The following is a 19,840-nucleotide window of genomic DNA, read 5'->3' as shown; positions in this document are numbered from 1 at the left end:
ATTTTATAAAAGTATTAATTTATATATTAATAAAACTAAATAAAACTTAAAAATACAAATTTAATTAACTAATTAATATTAAATATAAACCCTAATTATAATTAATAATAAATAATTTAACCCTAATTTCGCATTAATTACGTACTATGTTTCAGTCTGTCAGACTGTTCCGCGAGTGCGGATATATGCTGTTCAAAAACTCCGCAAGTGCGGAGGATGCAGGTTCAGTTGAAGTGCAGGTCGAAATATTACAGGTTCAGTTATTTTTTTTTTTTACTTTTTTGTTTTGTTTTTAATTTTCTGTTTTTATTTTATAGAAAATGTTTTATAATATAACTAAAACTTATATTTTGAATAAAAATTACTTATTAGTATTTTATAACTAAAAATACTTTTTTTAAAAGACTTAAAGATATATATATTTTTTTATATTTTTATATTTATGATATTTAAAAACTTATGTAAATATATTTTTACAAAAATAATTTAAAAACTAAATTTTTTTTCTTCTTTTAATAGCGCCTCGCTTCGGCGTTAAGTGTTGTTCCCCGGCAGCGGCGCCAAAAATACTTGATGTTAGTAGAGGTGTATATGAAATAATATTAATTTTTACTAGGAAATACTATTAAATACAATACAATTTTACACAAGTTATTTATTTATTTATAGAGTGGATATACCTAAAACTTGCAACAACACTTATAGGCAGTGTACCTAATCGTACAGTAGTGTAGTTTTTAGTAAGTCCGGTTCGTCCACAGGGAACTAGCCAAGTTTAACGCTATTTTTTTTAAAACTATATTTGTAAAAATATAAATATATATATATAAGTAATATTATTATTATAAAAGGGGGTTTTTACCGTTTAATGACCGGTTTGTCAATTTTAAAACTTTAGTCGCAGTTAAAACCTAATGTAAAATAATAAGCGTAAAGTAAATGACAATAAAAGTTGTGATAAATAAAAGTGCGATAAATAAAATGACGATAAATGAAATTGCGATAATTAAAAAGTACGATAATTAAAAGTGCAATTAAATAAAATGACATTAATAAAAGTGCGATGAAATATGAAATAAAGAAATTATGCTTATTTAAACTTCCATAATCATGATGTTTGACGTGTTGATTTTAGTTTATTACCATGGGTTAATTGTCCTTTGTCCTGGATTATTCGATATGTCCATACGGTTTTGTCCATAATAGTCCATCAGTCATAAATATAAAGTGCGAGAGTCTTCGTCAAATTATCCTTACACCAGAAGTCAAATATTCTAACTAATTGGGGATTCGAATTGTAACAAGGTCTTAATACTTTGTTTAATGAATACACCAGGTTATCGACTGCGTGTAATCCAAGGTTTTATTACTTTGTTAACAATTACACCAATTACCCTTGAATGTAATCCACACCCGTTTCAACTAGTCCATTAACTATTAATCCAGTTCCGTGTCCGGTAAAATGAACAATTATTGGTATTTATAGATATCCCGCCCACCGTACCCGATTAAGCGTATGTGGTTATTTATAGATACGTAAAATTATAACCTTTATATTAAATTAACGAGGTATTGTTAAGTTAATATAAAACCCATTAATAGCCCATAGTCTAATTTCCACAAGTATCGTTCTTTTATCCAAACCCCAATTATGGTACAAAAAGCCCAATTACCCAATTTTAATATTTAGCCCAACATCACGATTACTTCGGCATTAAATAAGCATAATAATAACTTAGCTACGAGACATTAATTTAAAAAGGTTGAACATATCTTACAATGATTAATAATAGCGTAGCGTTACACGGACAGAATTTCGACTTACACACTTGCAACATTCGCTAACATACCCTTATTATTAATAAATTAAAATTATATATATATATATATATATATATATATATATATATATATATATATATATTACGTAGAGAGTGAGAGATAGATTAGAAAAAGATGTGTTTTTTTCGTGCAGAATTCGATGGCTTTTATAGGCCCACATTTTACTGTACAGCTCCGCGAGTGCGGAGCTTTTGCCCTTTAGAACTCCGCGAGTGCGGAGCCTCCTTTTCCAGCTAACATTCTTGGCTCTTTTGACTGCCGACGGTTTTAATATATAAATATATTATATATAATTTATATAATTAATTATATATTATATTATATTTATATACATAATTAATTTGTAACTTTCGGTCCGTTGCGTCGTGCGTTATTAGTTGGTTCATGTCCTGGTTCCGGTTTTTCGAACGTCCTTTTGTACGATTTAATAATTTGAACTTTGCGTTTTGCGGCTCGTACTCTTGTACTTTTGAGACGTTTCTCATCAATAATTTGAACCTCTTTGATTGTACTTTGTACTTTTTAGCTTTTTGGTCGTTTGCGTCTTCAATTCGTCGAATCTGCCTTTTGTCTTCACCTTTTATTATTTAAACGAATATCACTTGTAAATAGGACAATTGCAACTAAAAACTTGTCTTTCTTGAGGGATAATGCTATGAAATATATGTTCGTTTTTAGCATTATCAGGTATGAAGACCGGTTTCTTTAAAAAAAGGGGTTTTCAAAGTGAAACTGGTTTTTAATAAGGAACCGGTTTCCAAAGTAAACTTTAGGAACCGGTTTTTTTAAAAAACCGGTTTCTCATTTCCGCCTCATAAAAAACCGGTTCCTATTACCTTTAGAAACCTGTTTTTAGTTATTACCCTCAAAAGCGGTTTCTAAAAGGGGTCTCTATTCACATTTGTGTAGTAGTGAATTGTGATCAAAACTGGATGAAAGTGGTGGGAGAATAAATGTAGTTCAATTATTCTGACTAAGTTAAGTATATAAATATGTTTGTAAAAAATAACGGCAAGTTTCTTAGTCGAAATATGTGGTTCCACGGGTCATTATACTAAATGACTTTAGCATTTACGTTCACTTAATACCTAAAATATATCATTAAACTGTTTCTTTTAAATAAACCCGTGATTTTACGGGTCATTTCATTAGTATATTTTATAAATGTTGTCTAATACGAAGTCAACGTATATTAATAAAAAAAATGTTGTCTACATACACTAAATTTTAAATTTTATATAAATTTTTGTTATATTACGTTTTATTTTAATCACATATTAGGAAATATTATAACATTTTTTTGAATATCCAATGGATATCCATTAACCCGCTTAATTCATTGGATATGGATATGGATGGATGAAATGAAATTAAACGGATCTGGATATGGATATGGATGAACAAAAATTAAATAGATATGAATATGGATACGGCTTCACCCGATCCATATCCGATCCATTGCCATCCCTACTGTTGGGGCTTTGAAATAAACATCCGAATCGCCCATGAATCTCAATGACCAAGAATTGGCAATTGACGCGGGAAGGAACTATAGAATACCTGAGATTAGTAACACGTGATGCTAAGTAAGGATGTACCCCCCTACCACTGTTAAATAGCGCCCTCTTCTATTACTATAGTAAGCTGGCGGGCTTCTCCCAAGAGAATGTCTTCACTCCACTCCGCCTTCAGACGCCTATGGAGAACTAAGGTACCTTTAGGAGCCGAAGGCAGGGGGACTCAAAAACAACAAACGCCACTATTTAACTCAACTGTTTAGGCAAAACTCCACGCACAACTCGCATTGAAGACGATCCCCTCGTTCGTAAGCACAATGGACTCGCTGTGAGTATGGAAGAAGGATAGGGTCAGCATGCCTTTCTATCTCTTGTATTCATCTTCTTGTTGTACTCTTTCTTCAGCGTGGGGTGAACGGCGACCTCCGTTTGCAGGAAGGAAAGCGGCAACCGCCCTCAAGTAAAGACTTTTTCGAAGGTGGAGCCTTACTCTATTCCTTCGCCCGTGAGACATCTACTTTGCCTCTCAGGTTTGGTCTTATTTGAAAGGTGTTCAACATGCTAGTTTTGTTCAAGATAGTATGTGTGCTTTCAGTAAGACCTGGTTGCAAGGAAGTTCTATCAAATCTAAAATGGGATTTTTAGGGTAGTTTTCTCTTCTCTGGTTGCTGGGAGATTTGGCTTGCTAGAAATGCATCTGTTCATGATTCAGTTGCTATGTCTTCTTCATCTATTATCAATAAAGTCAAGCACTGGTGTAAGAATTTATTGTAGCTTGATTATCCCACTCATTCTTCTGGTTTTCATGATTCTATTTGTTGACCAATGTGATAAGCGAAGAACTAACTTCTATGGAGTCCGTCAAAGGATTCGGTGGTTTGCCGGCCTATCTTCTTTCTGAGATTGACCAGCCCTCGTGCCTGCTACTTCAGAGCCAACATTGAATAGCGCTTATGCAACATAGATCTACTCAAGTAGGAGCTTTAAGTTAAGCGGAATAGTGTGCTTAACAAGCAGCGTTCGGAGAGGCCACGACATCGTCTTATCCTCTTGGTTCAGAGGAAGGGGCAGAATAGAACTCCATCGGGTTAACCATCTCTTGGCGAGGGAGACCGGTTCTTAAAAAAGGGGTTTCCAAAGTGGGGTATGAAGACCGGTTTCTTTAAAAAAAAAAGGGTTTTCAAAGTGAAACTGGTTTTTAATAAGGAACCGGTTTCCAAAGTAAACTTTAGGAACCGGTTTTTTTAAAAAACCGGTTTCTCATTTCCGCCTCATAAAAAACCGGTTCTTATTACCTTTAGAAACCTATTTTTAGTTATTACCCTCAAAATCGGTTTCTAAAAGGGGTCTCTATTCACATTTGTGTAGTAGTGAATTGTGATCAAAACTGGATGAAAGTGGTGGGAGAATAAATGTAGTTCAATTATTCTGACTAAGTTAAGTATATAAATATGTTTGTAAAAAACAACGACAAGTTTCTTAGTCGAAATATGTGGTTCCACGGGTCATTATACTAAATGACTTTAGCATTTACGTTCACTTAATACCTAAAATATATCATTAAACTGTTTCTTTTAAATAAACTCGTGATTTCACAGGTAATTTCATTAGTATATTTTATAAATGTTGTCTAATACGAAGTCAACGGATATTTAATAAAAAAATGTTGTCTACATACACTCAATTTTAATAACGTAAAATGGCCATTTAATACGGAGTAACGTATATAACTATTTTACGTTAAGTCAGTATTTATTGATATCTTACTTCCGCCGTTCAAAAAAGTAAACGTATATATTAATAATCTTGTCTAAATACACTTAATCTCATTAACGTAAATTTTTATCTTTTTGTCAAAATATACATTCAATAATCATAATTTTTTTTTTTTTTTTTTTTTTTTACAGATAAAAAGAATTCTGTTGATAGAAACCTTCATTAAAGCAATGAAGATTATCAATCCAAAATACAGCGAGGCATATAAAAAGCCCATGAAAAAAGATATACCAGATCAACATGAAAAAAATTACAGTAAAAGTACTAGATCACAATGAAAGTCTTAGCCTAATGAAACAACAAAGATGGTTGAGTTCCCATACGTAAGCTTGAAGACTATGACACAAGTTGATATGTGTCGCCCAAAGGAACACCTTAAGCTTGATGTCCCGCACGATCACCGTTCGACATGTGTATTACCCGTTAAAAATGTAGTCATTTCTAACGACCCAAATAACCCACATGGCATACTCACTAATTTCTTGTCACTAATGCCCATTCCATGATATCAATCGAATGAGAACTCAACAATCGAAACCACCATAGCGCATCTAACGTTCCACCACCGAAACAAATCGGTCCAAATTCTGAAACTTTCAAGAAGCCTCTGAAGGTCCGAACCATTTTCATAATCATACATAGTTAAGGGTTGGGGCAGTCATAGAATCCATCCAGTTTGACAATCACCTTCTGAACTCGGATGAAGAAAAAGATTAGCATAACCAAATTGGACAGGGAAAATAAGATATATTGAAGGACACTCATCTTGATTTGTTACCTCCATATGACCTCTTGATTTGTTACCGCTATCTTGATTTGAAAATGGTTAACAAAAGTACCCACAATACGACCTCTTGTTTTATTACCGAGGCGCAGGGTATTCCATGAGGCGAATCTCAAGGCTTTGACGTGTTGGAATGGATATCATCTTCGGTCATATTTTTCATAAGTTCATCAAATTTGACCATTTCTTCTAAGTTAGCCTTTTTGCCTCCATCAATTGAGCATTTGATTTTGCTTTATTGAGTTTTGATGTTTAACCTACACCATGACATATTTCTCTTGTTGTATAAAAGATGTTTGAGATGTTAGGCACCCCATCGATCCAGTGATTCGAATTGGATGAATAAGCTGCCTTTTGATTTCCAGAGGTTGCTAGAAAGGAAGTTTCAACCTTACCATTCTGTTCCGGAACTCTACTTCGAATTTTGTCACATGAAGATTTACATTCTTCTCCTAAACAATGCTCTTGAATTGATTAATCATCTGCATTTTTTGCAACAACCTTGGAAGCTGAAGAAGACAAAGTGTTTTTCAAAAGTTTAGACTTGATAAAGGTATCTTTTTTGTTTTGGCTGAATCCTTGGGCATAATCGTAATACTTTACGATCAATAATAACTATCAAAGATTCTTGAAGTTGCTATGTTTAATAATTATCACAAACCGTTAGCGGTCGTATATGGCTATGTTTAGTATTTTTTTTTCCGAACAAAAATATAAACCCTATAATTCCCAACAAGAAAATCCTAAATTTCTATAAAATTGTAGTGGTGAGGATGGCTCAGACACCGGGATGACGAGATCAGTGAAGAACTACGAAATGTGAACGAGACAAATGACAAGAACATTGCAGAGCGACAATGATGAAGTGAAGAAAACGATAATTCTTACGGATGATGATGGTGACATGAAGAAAAAGGGGAGAAATAACAGCATATATTAGTGAAGGCTTATTGGAAAGTAAATAAAGTGGATGATAGGAAAAAGGTATTCATATCATGAGATGATCTTTGCCAAAGACAATTTATTTTTGACCCTTATATTTTGTTCTACTCGACGATATAGTTGATAAATACACAAATACAACCTCCAAACGATTGATCATATCAATGATCACAAGCCGTTCAATTCGTACAACAATCAATTGATACCAACTGACGACTAAACTATAAAACATAATAACAACAGACCACCAGCATCGAATAATAAACAACCTGATTCGATCCGAGCCCAGCAATGTGAAACCCCTCACGAAACTCTCTGAGTACGAAACACACTAACAACTTAGTCCACGAAGCTAGACTTACTTTTACATTAAGTAGGAAGAAAATATTAAGTTTTTCATGGAGTTATTAATTATACGGAACAATATTTAATTCTTTAGAAAACTTTTCTTTTGTCAGTCATTGTTGTCTATTTTCAGTTTTTTTTTTTTTTTTTTTTTGAACGGCGATTTTTTGGCATCAGTAGATCATTTATTTCAACGACCCTCATCATTTGCGCGTAAGCAAGTAACCTTTATAATTAAGTAAATACTTACTCTTTTTCTTATGGGTGACGACATATTCACTCACATTTTCAATAAATTCATCATTATCATGCATTATGTATTTGTACCATACGACTAATTGTTGGAGCTAATCGGATGTTGAGATATAGTTTTATAGCGAATTGTTAACTTTCGGGTATCGACTTAGTCTAAGTGATCAATGAATGATAGATTAGATTGATGCCAAGAGTCATTAATTCGACTTGGTGGGTTTTCTAGGTGATTAGGATGGGGAGAAAACGGCTGGAACTAATTATGGTGATTAACCCTAAATGAGAATCCTTAATCTCATTATATACTAGTATGGACTTCTGTCATGCGACAGGCCCGTCTGTCCTGATATAGTCTCGCTTGTCGTGTGATAGTCTTGTCTGACTTGAACTAGCGACGGTGGATACAAACTAGGGACTTACAATGCCCCAACAAACTCCCATTAGGTAGTATTTCTATCAACTTTCTTTCTTTACCCACACTTATACACCACCAAACTCCCTTGAGGATCAACATAATCCCCTAGGATGTGGCGTTACTTTCAGCTTCACTTAAGTTCCCCTTATGCAGCATTAAACTCTCTTATATGGCACATATCTCCTCTTTCATCTTTATCCTTGTCATATTCCAATGACAATTGCAAGTTGATACAAGTATCAAGATATACAATTTGTTGAACCTTTAAGTAAAATCTCATATGATACACAAAGTCTAATACTCAGAATCTTCAAAGCTCACCAGTCATCATATTAACCTTAACTTATGACTGTTGCGAGTTCAGCTTCTTCAATAAATCTTCATAGACACAGCAAAATTTTAAATTTGACTTTGTATGACCCATAAATCAGACGTTTCTGATTACCCCACAGTAATTTCTATTCTCTTCTAAAGCTTCATAATCTGCATACGGTAATGTCATAAAGTACAGCGACATATATAATCATGAGCATGTTAGACATAATCAATCTCTTGTTTCTCTAGAACATAAATATTATTATCATCGAAATGATTAATTAAGCAACTTTATTCCTTTATCTCATGTACGCACTTCCTTCACATTGCTGGACATTCTTCAGCACATCAGAAACTCCAACTTTAACTCCATCTTGCAGTTAACATGGCTCATACGTGTATCATCTTTGACAAAATGTTGGTCATATAAAACATTTATTTCAAACACACACTAGTTTAACTATTTTTACTCAACATTTTTATGATTATTCAACATTCAAATCACATTGTTTAAATATTTTAAAAAAAATTGGATTTTCAAATAGAAAAACAAAATTTTGAATTATAAACTTCAGACTTTACTTAAAAAAAAAAAACACAGCTTGCTTCAGTCTGATACGTTAGTTTGTTCAGATATGAGTAATCAAAAAATAAATAAGACATAAAATATTTTTGTATTTTCTAAAGTTTAAGTTAAAAGACACCAAATTATTTTTTTTTGTTATTTTCAGTAAGCTATATACAAGCTGGAATATAAACAGGGGCCCAATCGAGACCTAAGATTCATTTGTATTATTATGCACAAATAATTGTAACCATCCCTCAAGGTCCAAAAATTAGATATAATGTTATGGCTTGTTAAGATAGTTTTTTATTTTTTATTTTTATTTTTGTAATTATTCGATTAACGATTAAGCCACCATCATCTGTAAATTCTGGCTTCGCCTCTGAATATAAACATGCGGTAATGAAAACATGCTATAAGCCTTTAATGCAAACATGCAGCAATGAATACATGCAATGCTGAAATGTAAACATGGTAGAATTTAAAACATGCATAACTTAAACAAGAAGAAACTAAACAATGTAGAAGATCAAATTTAAAATAACTTAATCATGCAGAAATTCAATCTAGATCAATAAAACTTACGAAAATCTATCATACAAACATCACATACTTTTATGAGATTTTGATCTTAACATGGGATCAATACTAGAATTTTATGCAATTTATCATCATTTATATCTTTACCTTAATTTTTCGATTAATGATATCAATCCTCATTAAGCTTACACATAATTTTCTCTTAGACATTTTGATGATCACATTAGCGTTAGTTAATTTGACATATTGCTATGTTATTTTAGAGCATAGAATCAGTCATCACTTGAGATCGCACTTCGTATTGGGTAGCCAATTAAGTACAAGAATTTTTACCTTTCTGTTGCTATAAATATGTATTTTTAATTTAGTTGAACGTAAAGGTTCTCGCAATATTTTGAATATCTCCGTCGACCTTTGGGTTCTACCATAAACATACAATTTCAATCCAGGTATATTGGATATTCAGAATATACGCATAGCTTACAGGAGGTATGCCAAAGTGCAATGACATTGATATACCAGATGACCAACCGCTATCAACCTCATGCTTCATATATTGCTAAAGTTATTTGAGTAAATGAAAATTGAAATACTTAGCTTTCTTTAAAGTGATTCATTATAATACATCGCAGAAAACATCTCTCACTATCTACGCTTTAATGGACACAGTCCCATATCAAATACAATGATGATAAGTCTAGAAGAATGATGTTGATGAAGTATGAATAATTTGAGTTATTCAATTGAGATAACCTTCTCTAAACTTGACAACATCCCCAAACTTGAACATCTCAGTATTGATAACATACTTAGAAGCATTTTCGGTATATTAGTGCGTGTATACTCACAACAAATTCTTGTTTTCTTAGTCGTCGGTCAGTACGCATCACGCACCAGCCCATACGCATCATGCCTGGTGCGTGATGCGTGGGCAGATGGCCTATTTTGCAATTTCGAATTTTTGAAGGCATATTGTTAAACAGTTTCGAAAATGGTGACATTTTAACCAATTTCCCCTGATAATATCATATATGAAATTCTCGTATCACAACAATTAGGAGGTTTTCTCATTAGAAGAATATTCATTTGAGTCCCAAAATTAAGTTGAGATTGAAGGGACAACTCTCATCCCTTGGATTCACTTTGATCAATGGCTCAGATTAAAACTTACAACATATAATGATTTTGGGCGGAGGGGTATTTTCGTCCTTTTACTAACAAAATATACAACCTATACCCACACTCTGGTAGTTCATTCATTCCATCCATTCTTCACACACAAACACACAGTGCGTTCTAGGGTTTCAATCACTAGCTATTTTCCTTTAATCAACACCAATCAAACCTGCCATTATCAACAATCAACATCAACGATCAACAATAATCGATCATCATCTATCAAGAATGGCAAAATCTAACGATTCTCTGACCAAAAAAGCATCATCGGCTAAAAAACAAACTCCGGCCATAAATCAAGCACCGGCCAAATCTACTGGTAATTTTAACTAGTTTTATTGATCTTTGTTCGTTTATAATCAATCAAGTGTGTTTGTATTCAATCACTTGTAATTTTTATACAATTTTTTTGATCAGATTGTAATTTTTATGGTTTTCAATCACTTGTGATTAAACTGCATGTTCCGACATATGATGACGTATGACGTCTAGCTCGTAATTCACCATGTATGTTTCTTGCCTTTTTGTTACTTTTTTATATTAAAATATATACATTAGGTTAGGTTTTGATTGTTGTGATAAAGTTTTATGTTTCAGAACATTGAATAGAGTAAATGATTCTTGCAGTTTCTATTAATGAAGTGGAGTCATTGCGTGAATTGTTTGATAAGTTGAGCAATTCGATTACAGATGATGGACTGATACATAAGGTATGCTAAGGTTATTTTGTCAAAAGTTTTATGGTTAACTTGCTAGTTGCTAACGACTATTATTTAAAGTCACTGATGTGGAATCCGATCAGACAGCAACAAGATCATCATACACGAAGCTACAGGTTACGGATCATGTTCCAATCGATGATATCATTCCTGATGAACTGCAAGTAACATATGAAAGTTTTGACAACGCTAGAGGAAAGTTATATCAAAGTTACGTGAAGAAAAGAAATGCATGATTAACAGAGCTATAAGATACTAGTGGATTAGAGAAAGAAGCTAAGATGAAAGCTATGCATGATAGCCTTGAACGCCATAGTACCGAAATGAACACCAAACTTTCTTCATGGTCTGCAGGCAGATGCAACTATGTCTCTAGTCGTGTAGAAAGGCTCAGGTCGTGCAGAAAGGCTCAGGTCGAAGTCTTATTCTGCAGCTCGTTCTCAGGTAACAAACTATACTCGTAACAGAAGTACAAATGAAGAGATGTCACCTATCAAGGATGAAAAGTCACGGTGGTCTCAGTCCTTGAAAAACAGCTCAGAAGTTGTCGTATAAATCTAATCACATGTGATTGTAAAAACTCCAGATTGTATTTATTTACAGTAATTTCTTATGATTTAATATATATGTATTTTGGTACATGATATGCTAATGGTTTAACATATGTATTTTCTTTATGGTTGGTAACATGTAAATGATATGCTAATGGTTTAGATGTGAATATATGTATTTTTTTTATGTACTATGGTTGATGGTTGATTGAAATTATTAATAGCTGCAGGTGATTCTGCAAGTCAATCACATGTGATTCGGCAAGCCAGTCACATGTGATTCGGCATGTCAATCACATGTGATTCGGCATTCCAATCACATGTGATTGTGATTCTGCAAGTCAATCACATGTGATTGTGAAGACCCATCACATGTGATTGTGAAGATCCATCACATGGTTTTGGGTTTAGGGACTAAATGATTCTACAAAATGATTCAGGGTTTTAGGGTTTAGATTTTAGATTTTAGGGTTTAGGGTTTAGATTTTAAGGTTTAGATTATAGGGTTTAGAGTGAATTTTTTACACGAACGGTTTAGAGTTTAGGGTTTTGGGTTTAGGGTTTTAGGTTTACGGAGTAAACCCAAAACCCTAAGTGATTATATAACAAGTCAATCATGTGATTTTTACCAAGCATACTAATAAGAATGATTCATAAGTCAGCTAATAACTTGTGATTGTGCATTGCCAATCACTTGTGATTTTGTATGGCCAATCACATGTGATTGAATTATCTAATCACATGTGATTGGCTTATCTAATCACACGTGCTTGGCTTATCCAACCCCATAGATCATATACACAACTGTTGATTAACGTTATGTACTATGATTGATTGAATTTATTAAAGAGCTACAAGTGATTCTGCAATTCAATTACTGGTGATTGTGAGAGCCAATCACTTGTGATTGTGAAGTCCAACCTATGCGATTTTTAAAGCCAATCTTGTTATGATTATATAACAAAGGCAATCGTATGATTCTCCCAACCAATCACATGTGATTCTGCAATTCAATCACATGTGATTATGCAAGCCAATCACATGTGATTTGTCATGCAAATCACATGTGATGGTAAAAGCTAATCATTGTAAAAGTCCATCACGTGTGTATATATGTTTTTTTGTTTTATGCACTATGGTTGATTGAAATTATTAAACAACTTTAAGTGATTCCGCAAGTCAATCACTGGTGATTGTGAAGGTCGATCACATGTGATTCTGAAAGCCAATCACTTGTGATTGTGAAGGCCAACCCATGCAAATTTTGAGAGCCAATCTTGTAAATATATAACAAAGACGATCATGTGATTCTACTAAACTTGTGATTATATAACAAATACATGTGATTATATAATCATTTTATAACAAAGATGATTCTACAACTATTGGATTATCCAATCGCATAAATCATTAACACAACTGTTGACTCACCAATCACATGTGATGGATCATCTAATCACATGTGATTGACTAATCTAATCATATGTGATTAGCTTATCTAATCAGATTGCTTGGCTTATCCAACCACATAAATCATATACGTAACTATTGATAAACAATAACAAAAACTAAAAAATATTTCTCTCGTTATCAACTTTTGCAAATACATGTAGTCAAATCACATATCATAATCACCAACAAATCAAACAATTTGAAACTGCATGCTTCCATAATAAAACAGACTAGCAATATGAAAGATTAGTATAACAGACTAGCAATATGATAGATCGTGCAAGCGAATCAGCAAATCTAAGCAGTAAGCGAATCAGCACAACCAACCTCCTTTGTGACGATCGCTCCAAATCCATATGGACGAAAACGTCATTCATCGATTTCATTGCGAGGTATTTGACCTCTATATGATACGTTTTGTAAATATTGCATTCTTTTAAAAAGGCACACCATAAATGAATATTTAAATCAAAGGTTTTCGACATCTAATGATTTCTACATATAGACAATCACCGTAAATAATAGTTTACTATAATACTTTCATTGACAATGCAGTCAAAATAAGATACCTGGTGATGATTTGGTGAATGCAACGTTTCCTTGAAAAATATGTCATGTAAGACTCCATGCACATAGCTTGTCTAACACATAATCAAACAGTGGAAGACTTCTAGGAAACCTGAGAATAAACATGCTAACAAGTGTCAACACAAAAGTTGGCGAGTTCATAGTTTTATAGTTTCATATAATATGTATATAAAGGTGGATCACAAGATTTTAGTTGTTTCGTCCAGAAATGTTTATCAAAATATTCTACGAAATTGAGCACCCTGGTAACTAAACTTAACGTATATATATTTTATACCCTTTGTATAATCATCTTAATAATACACGCAAACCAATGTGTACGCTTCTCAAATAGCATACGTCCGTTAAAAGGCTAGTGCTCTAGCTCGGACGGGGATATCAAGCCCTATGGATCCATATACTACTACTCGCGCCCACCAGTTCTTATAACCGGCAGTTACTAGTTACCAAAGCTAAGGGATTTTCGGTTCAAACTCAGTGTAGAATTAAGTATGTACTTGTATCCATTGCGTTTAAAATAAATTGCATGTATTCTCAGCCCAAAATATTTAAAGTATTTAAAAAGGGATCTATAAACTCACCTTAGCAGCATATAAAGTCGTTCACCAAAATGTGACTGAAACTCGATTTACCAAATAACCGTAGATCTCAACCTAGAGAACATATGTTGGTCAATAAATGTCTATCAAGCTAGGTCTGGTCATAGTGTATCACAATCCTAATGCTCGAGATTGACATACAAAAGTTATCCAAAGTCGTTTCAAAAAGTCAATTTTGACAATAGTTTAACAAAACGAGACATACCTTATATAAGGAGTTATTTACTCGGTTGGTAATATTCAAAAATCTATTTTATCAATCTCGTAAACAAGTTGTTTAAATCTTAATTGTAGATTCAAAAGCAATTTCAATTAACGTCAATAATAATTCAGTTGATCATATCTTTTAATCCGTTCATCGAAACTATTAGATATCTAAATGAAAAGTCATTGATTTTTCGCCAGCTTTCCAAAAACATGCATATCATATACCTTTTACCAGTAATATATGTATTTAATTCGACGAATATTATTCGACGAATATAGCAATACTACGTATTACTACAAGAAATTCCAGTTCTTGGACATTACGATTTTTCCATCAGAACGACAGAACGTGCAGATGAGGCCCATTTTCGCAAGATAACTAGAAAACGGCGCTACGAGCAAGACTTCCTTAAAGCTTTCTCCCATTTGAAGCAGTTTAGATTTCGAAAATGACATTTTACTATTTTTAAACGCGAATTTTGCACTTTTAGATCTTAGGATAAGCAATACCTTCATATGTAAATTGTTGTGCCTGTTTAAATACCATTATGATACTTGTTTTTTTTTTTTTTTTTTTTGGCAAAAAAACGATAACATTAATAACGGATCCGAAGATCAACTCATACAACCGATATAATAGAATCCAAACAAACGAGCTCTAGCTAAGACTAGACAAACCTAACAAACGGCTCATCAACTGGATGAGAAATCGCGTTTTACAAGGAAACTATTTCAACTAAAGTTAAAACCTAGGAAACTAAAATACCGACTATACTACACCCAAAATAAACAATAAACCATTGACACCGATCGGGAGAACTCCGACCGTTACCATTACAAAACAAATGAAAAAAAAACCGTCATCGACCTACCAAAGAAACCACCTGGACAACCACCGAAAAAAAACCGGCACCTTCAAGATTACTCCAAGACCAAAGCCCTTAAGCGAGAGAACGTCGCAAATGATAACACATCCCGAGCAAAAACCTGAAAGAACACCCAAACAGTAACTCCGGCAAAAAAGCCGACGACCGGAAAAAAAACCGGCCACCACCAAACTACTCCACCACCAAAAAGGTGTTCGCCGCCTAACCACAAAAACCAGCTAATAACCTGCTGCAACAACCAGAACACCTATAAGGTGTTCGTCGCCTGATTATAGAGAGGAAATAGGCCGGAAATAGAAACTCAGGCGAGACAAACGAAAATCCGGCGAATAAAGCAAACCACCCTGAGCTTGAGAGACACCCAGATCCACAAAGAAAGAGCATCATAGGCCGGAGATAATCGAGAGAACGTCGATCACACAGATTCCGGCCCAAAGAGATCTTCCAGCAAGATCTAGAGTCTCGAAAACCCCGAACGATAGCGAGAAACCGACAATCAACCCCACACCAAAAATCGAAAACCAGATCTCGTGGAGAACCCGAACAATATCGTCGCCTGGAGACCGGCCTTGTGGCCGGAGAATCCAATCAGGCTAAAGCCATCGCCGGAAAGGGAAAGAAGCGATGGACCTTTATTTAAACATAAAGCTAGTAACACCGGAACACCGGCGAGATGCCGGTGGTTGGTGAGGAGTATATCAAGATGCTACAAACCTACAAACGGAGGAAAGCAGCAAGAGACGCTGGTTGCGGCTGAAGAAAAAGGGTTAAAATCAAATGGAGTAGATCTAGAGAAATGGAAGAAGTTTTCACCAATTAATTAAAAGAAAATGAGTAGGTCGGAGAACAAAAAATTCACTATGATACTTGTTTTTATTTAATGTCGTATTTAGGTACATCGAGAATTACGTTGGTGCTACTATCTCATCAATAGCCACAAAACATTGCTGCTTTTATAACGTCTTTGTTTTATTGTTCGAGTATTTTTTGCCGCTTTTTTATTTTTCTAGATTCATGACCTTATTTTTGTTTTTGTTTCTAAATTTTATATTTAATGCGAATATTGAAAAAAGCAGGAAAAAACATCATTACACACCAAACTCTAATCGATTGAAAAAAGCAGGAAAAAACATCATTAAATTAAAACCAAACTCTCAATATATAGACAAAAATCCGCTAGCAATTACACACCCTCTAAGTTTACAAGTTTAACGAATTATTTTATTAGCTCCGTAATCAATAATGAAAATTAGAGAGATTTTGCTTTGGGGAAGAAATAAAAAAACACTTTCAATCTGTAATCTGTGATAGAGAAAATGGATAAATAATTGGCGGTTTATATTTTTGTACAATGGATATTAATTGAAAGAAACATATTAAAACAAAAATGGAAGCAATTAATACTCACTAGTTTACGTGGATTGCCAGATCATTTAGCCACGTCATTGTGTGAATGTTTTTTTGGTAAAGAGTGAGTGGCTATAGCATTTCTCTTGTTTATAATTTGAGTTAATATTTATTGTTTTAACAGCAAAACATTTTATATAAAAAAAAAAAAAAATGAACAACGATTTTCGTAACAATGTCGACTACGTGAAACGTCCACGGAGTGTACTCCTCACATTTAGTTATATTAATAACTTCGTATATTGTGTAGAAACGATTTATTTATTTATTTATTTATTTTTTGTTTTTTTGCCAATTAGTATGATTTTGGTGAGAGTTTGTAAAACTACTATTTGCATACAACATTTTTATGTAACAAGTATATATATAACCAGTCTTCTGAATGTTAGTTTATTCACATGGCATTTAGGTGGTGTCAAAACCGGGTTATGTGCTTTTGGTCAAACTTTTCTAAACCCGGTGATTCAAAAACCGGGTTTAAGTAAAATGGGACTATGGGAGTTGGTAAATCATCTGGAAAAGTATTCACCCACCAAGCCATCTTTTTTCACTTGTAACTCAAAGCTTTCATTTGCCACCTTCCTTATTAAACTTCAAATCATATTTCATTATTAGAAAAGACACTTTACCATCTTTGTTTGCTTCAAAGCTTCAAATCATCGGACAACGAATTTAGTGTTACCGACTGACCCAATTAATCAGTTACCCTTATGGACAGTGTTGTAAAAAACCCGATTACTCGCCGATTAATCCCCGATTAATCATTTTTAAGAGCAATCCGTTCCGATTTCTAAAAATCCGTTTAATTAAACGGTTAACGTCAATTGATGGGTCAAAATCGAATTTGGTAATCAAAGTCGGTCAAAATAAAAAATGATTGCCATTTTAACATGAATTTAAACTATAACTTTATAATTATTAAGCAGAATGAATAATTTTAGACAATCATGTTAAATTTTATTTTTATATTTATGATTTTTTACTATATTTACACATATAGTTATTAAAATTTAATATTTAAATGTATAAAGTACAATCCGATTAATCCCCGATTAATCTCCGAATTACCGATTAATCCTTCTAAAGTGCCGACCGATTAATCCCCGAATAGCGAATTTTGCAACCTTGCTTATGGATATGGCTTTGAAAAAAGAAAAAAAAAAGACAAAATTGCCCAAATCGTCCATGTGTTTATGATTTTTTTTTTCCCAAATCGTCCATGTGTTAACAAAACTGCATAAATCATCCTTAAATGTCAAATAACGTCCCAAATTTGTCCCTGCTTTATTTTTTGTTAAACTCTCTGTTAGTCAAAAATACACGATTGATCCCTTTCTTACAAGATTTTTTGCAACAATGATCCTCTTCATCATCTTCAAGATGAAGCTTTAGTGAAACTTTCAATCTGACTGAATGAAGCTTTAAAATTGATTTTAGAATTTCTGTAGCATCGATTAACATATATCTGAAGAGATTTTAACCTATATAGCAACATAAATCATAAAATCGTGAGTAGCAGTTAACGCAAGAGGATGAACACGAAAAAACTTATTTAGCAAACTAGCTTGTTATGCAATAGGCCTCCAGAACTGAATTTTTTGCCAAAACCGTATCTATCCCAAATCTCTTTATTGTACCCGTATTGTCAAATTATTTTTTATGAAACATGTATACCCGCATGTGGAAGTTGCGGGATGGTTAAAAAAAAGGGGGTGCCGCATGTGGGAGATGGGGGATGCTGAAAAAAACAGCAAAAAGCTTAAAAAGCTGCGTGGGACATGATGTGAACGGGTACCGCATGTATAAAGTCACAGAATGGAGTAAAGGAGGGGGTACCGCATATGGGAAACCCGGAACCCCCTTGTGGACGTACCGCATTCACCACAAACGGGACCCACACGTCAGCTATACTCTAGTCTACGTGAATTATTTCTGTTTGCTCTATATTTCTATTTGCATGCATGTGACCAAAAAAATGAATAGAATCAATTATCAATCCTACTTAAACCCATAGAACTAGCAACCATTTACATATTCCCATTTACACTATAAAATTATCAAGCATATATATTTACACTATAAAATTATCAAGCATACATTAACACTATAAAATTATCAAGCAATGGCGGGAATACAAGTAAACGAGCAACCGCCAAACAACGAATTGTTGTGGTTACAAGCGACACGACAACATCGTTCATTTAAAATATTTTCGGGTGCAGATGCTAGGAATCAGTTGAACGCGCGAAGAGCTGATAAAGCTCTTTGGGATCACATTAAGACACTCCCCGGACAACAAATACACCCAAGAGTCTTTGATTATATTCGTCAAGCGGGGTTAGCCGGTGTTTTCTCTACCGGTTTTCATAAGTTAGATCATGCACTAATTACTGCATTGGTTGAAAGGTGGCGTCCGGAGACACACACCTTTCACTTTTCAGTCTGTGAAGCAATCGTTACTTTACAAAATATTCAAGTTTTATGGGGTCTACCCATAAACGGACAACATGTATCTGGAGTGTGGTTGTGTTGTGATAAGGAATGTTGGATCGAATACTGTAACAACCCAAACTAAACCACGAACAACCCGCGTAAAAATAACAAATTTTTTTTTTTTTGCTGGAACAGCATATGGCGCGGCGCGCCATATGGCCGCGCGGCGCGCCATATGGCCGCGCGGCGCGCCATATGGCCGCGCGGCGCGCCAAACTGGTCTGTCCCAAAAGTCATGAAACACGAAAAAGATCGGCCACTTCTCGACATAATTAGACAAAACGCTTTTAACAACATATTCAAACATGTAAAACTAACACAATTCAAACATAAAATAAGTTATACAAAGCGAGGCCCACTTTGGCCGTTTTACGAGTTTAATACATAACGTGAGTTTCGACCATCAAAAAGTTTAAGTACCAAACGACGCGATGAACATGGTGTTTGGGATTAAACTACCCAAGTCAT

At 33.9% G+C, this 19,840-nt stretch overlaps 1 protein-coding gene across 1 annotated transcript; it reads left to right on the top strand.

The window, feature by feature from the left end:
• Positions 1 to 19,001: 19,001 nt before the first annotated feature.
• On the top strand, positions 19,002 to 19,454 carry LOC139887985 (serine/threonine-protein phosphatase 7 long form homolog). The gene has a single exon (XM_071871026.1). The coding sequence runs from the start codon at positions 19,002 to 19,004 to the stop codon at positions 19,452 to 19,454; it is 453 nt and encodes a 150-aa protein (XP_071727127.1).
• Positions 19,455 to 19,840: the final 386 nt, after the last annotated feature.

This window comes from Rutidosis leptorrhynchoides, chromosome 2 (assembly GCF_046630445.1).
Source record: "Rutidosis leptorrhynchoides isolate AG116_Rl617_1_P2 chromosome 2, CSIRO_AGI_Rlap_v1, whole genome shotgun sequence".
NCBI lineage: Eukaryota > Viridiplantae > Streptophyta > Magnoliopsida > Asterales > Asteraceae > Rutidosis > Rutidosis leptorrhynchoides.
The sequence above is the reverse complement of the archived record's forward strand: the minus strand, read 5'-3'. Positions and strand labels throughout refer to the sequence as shown.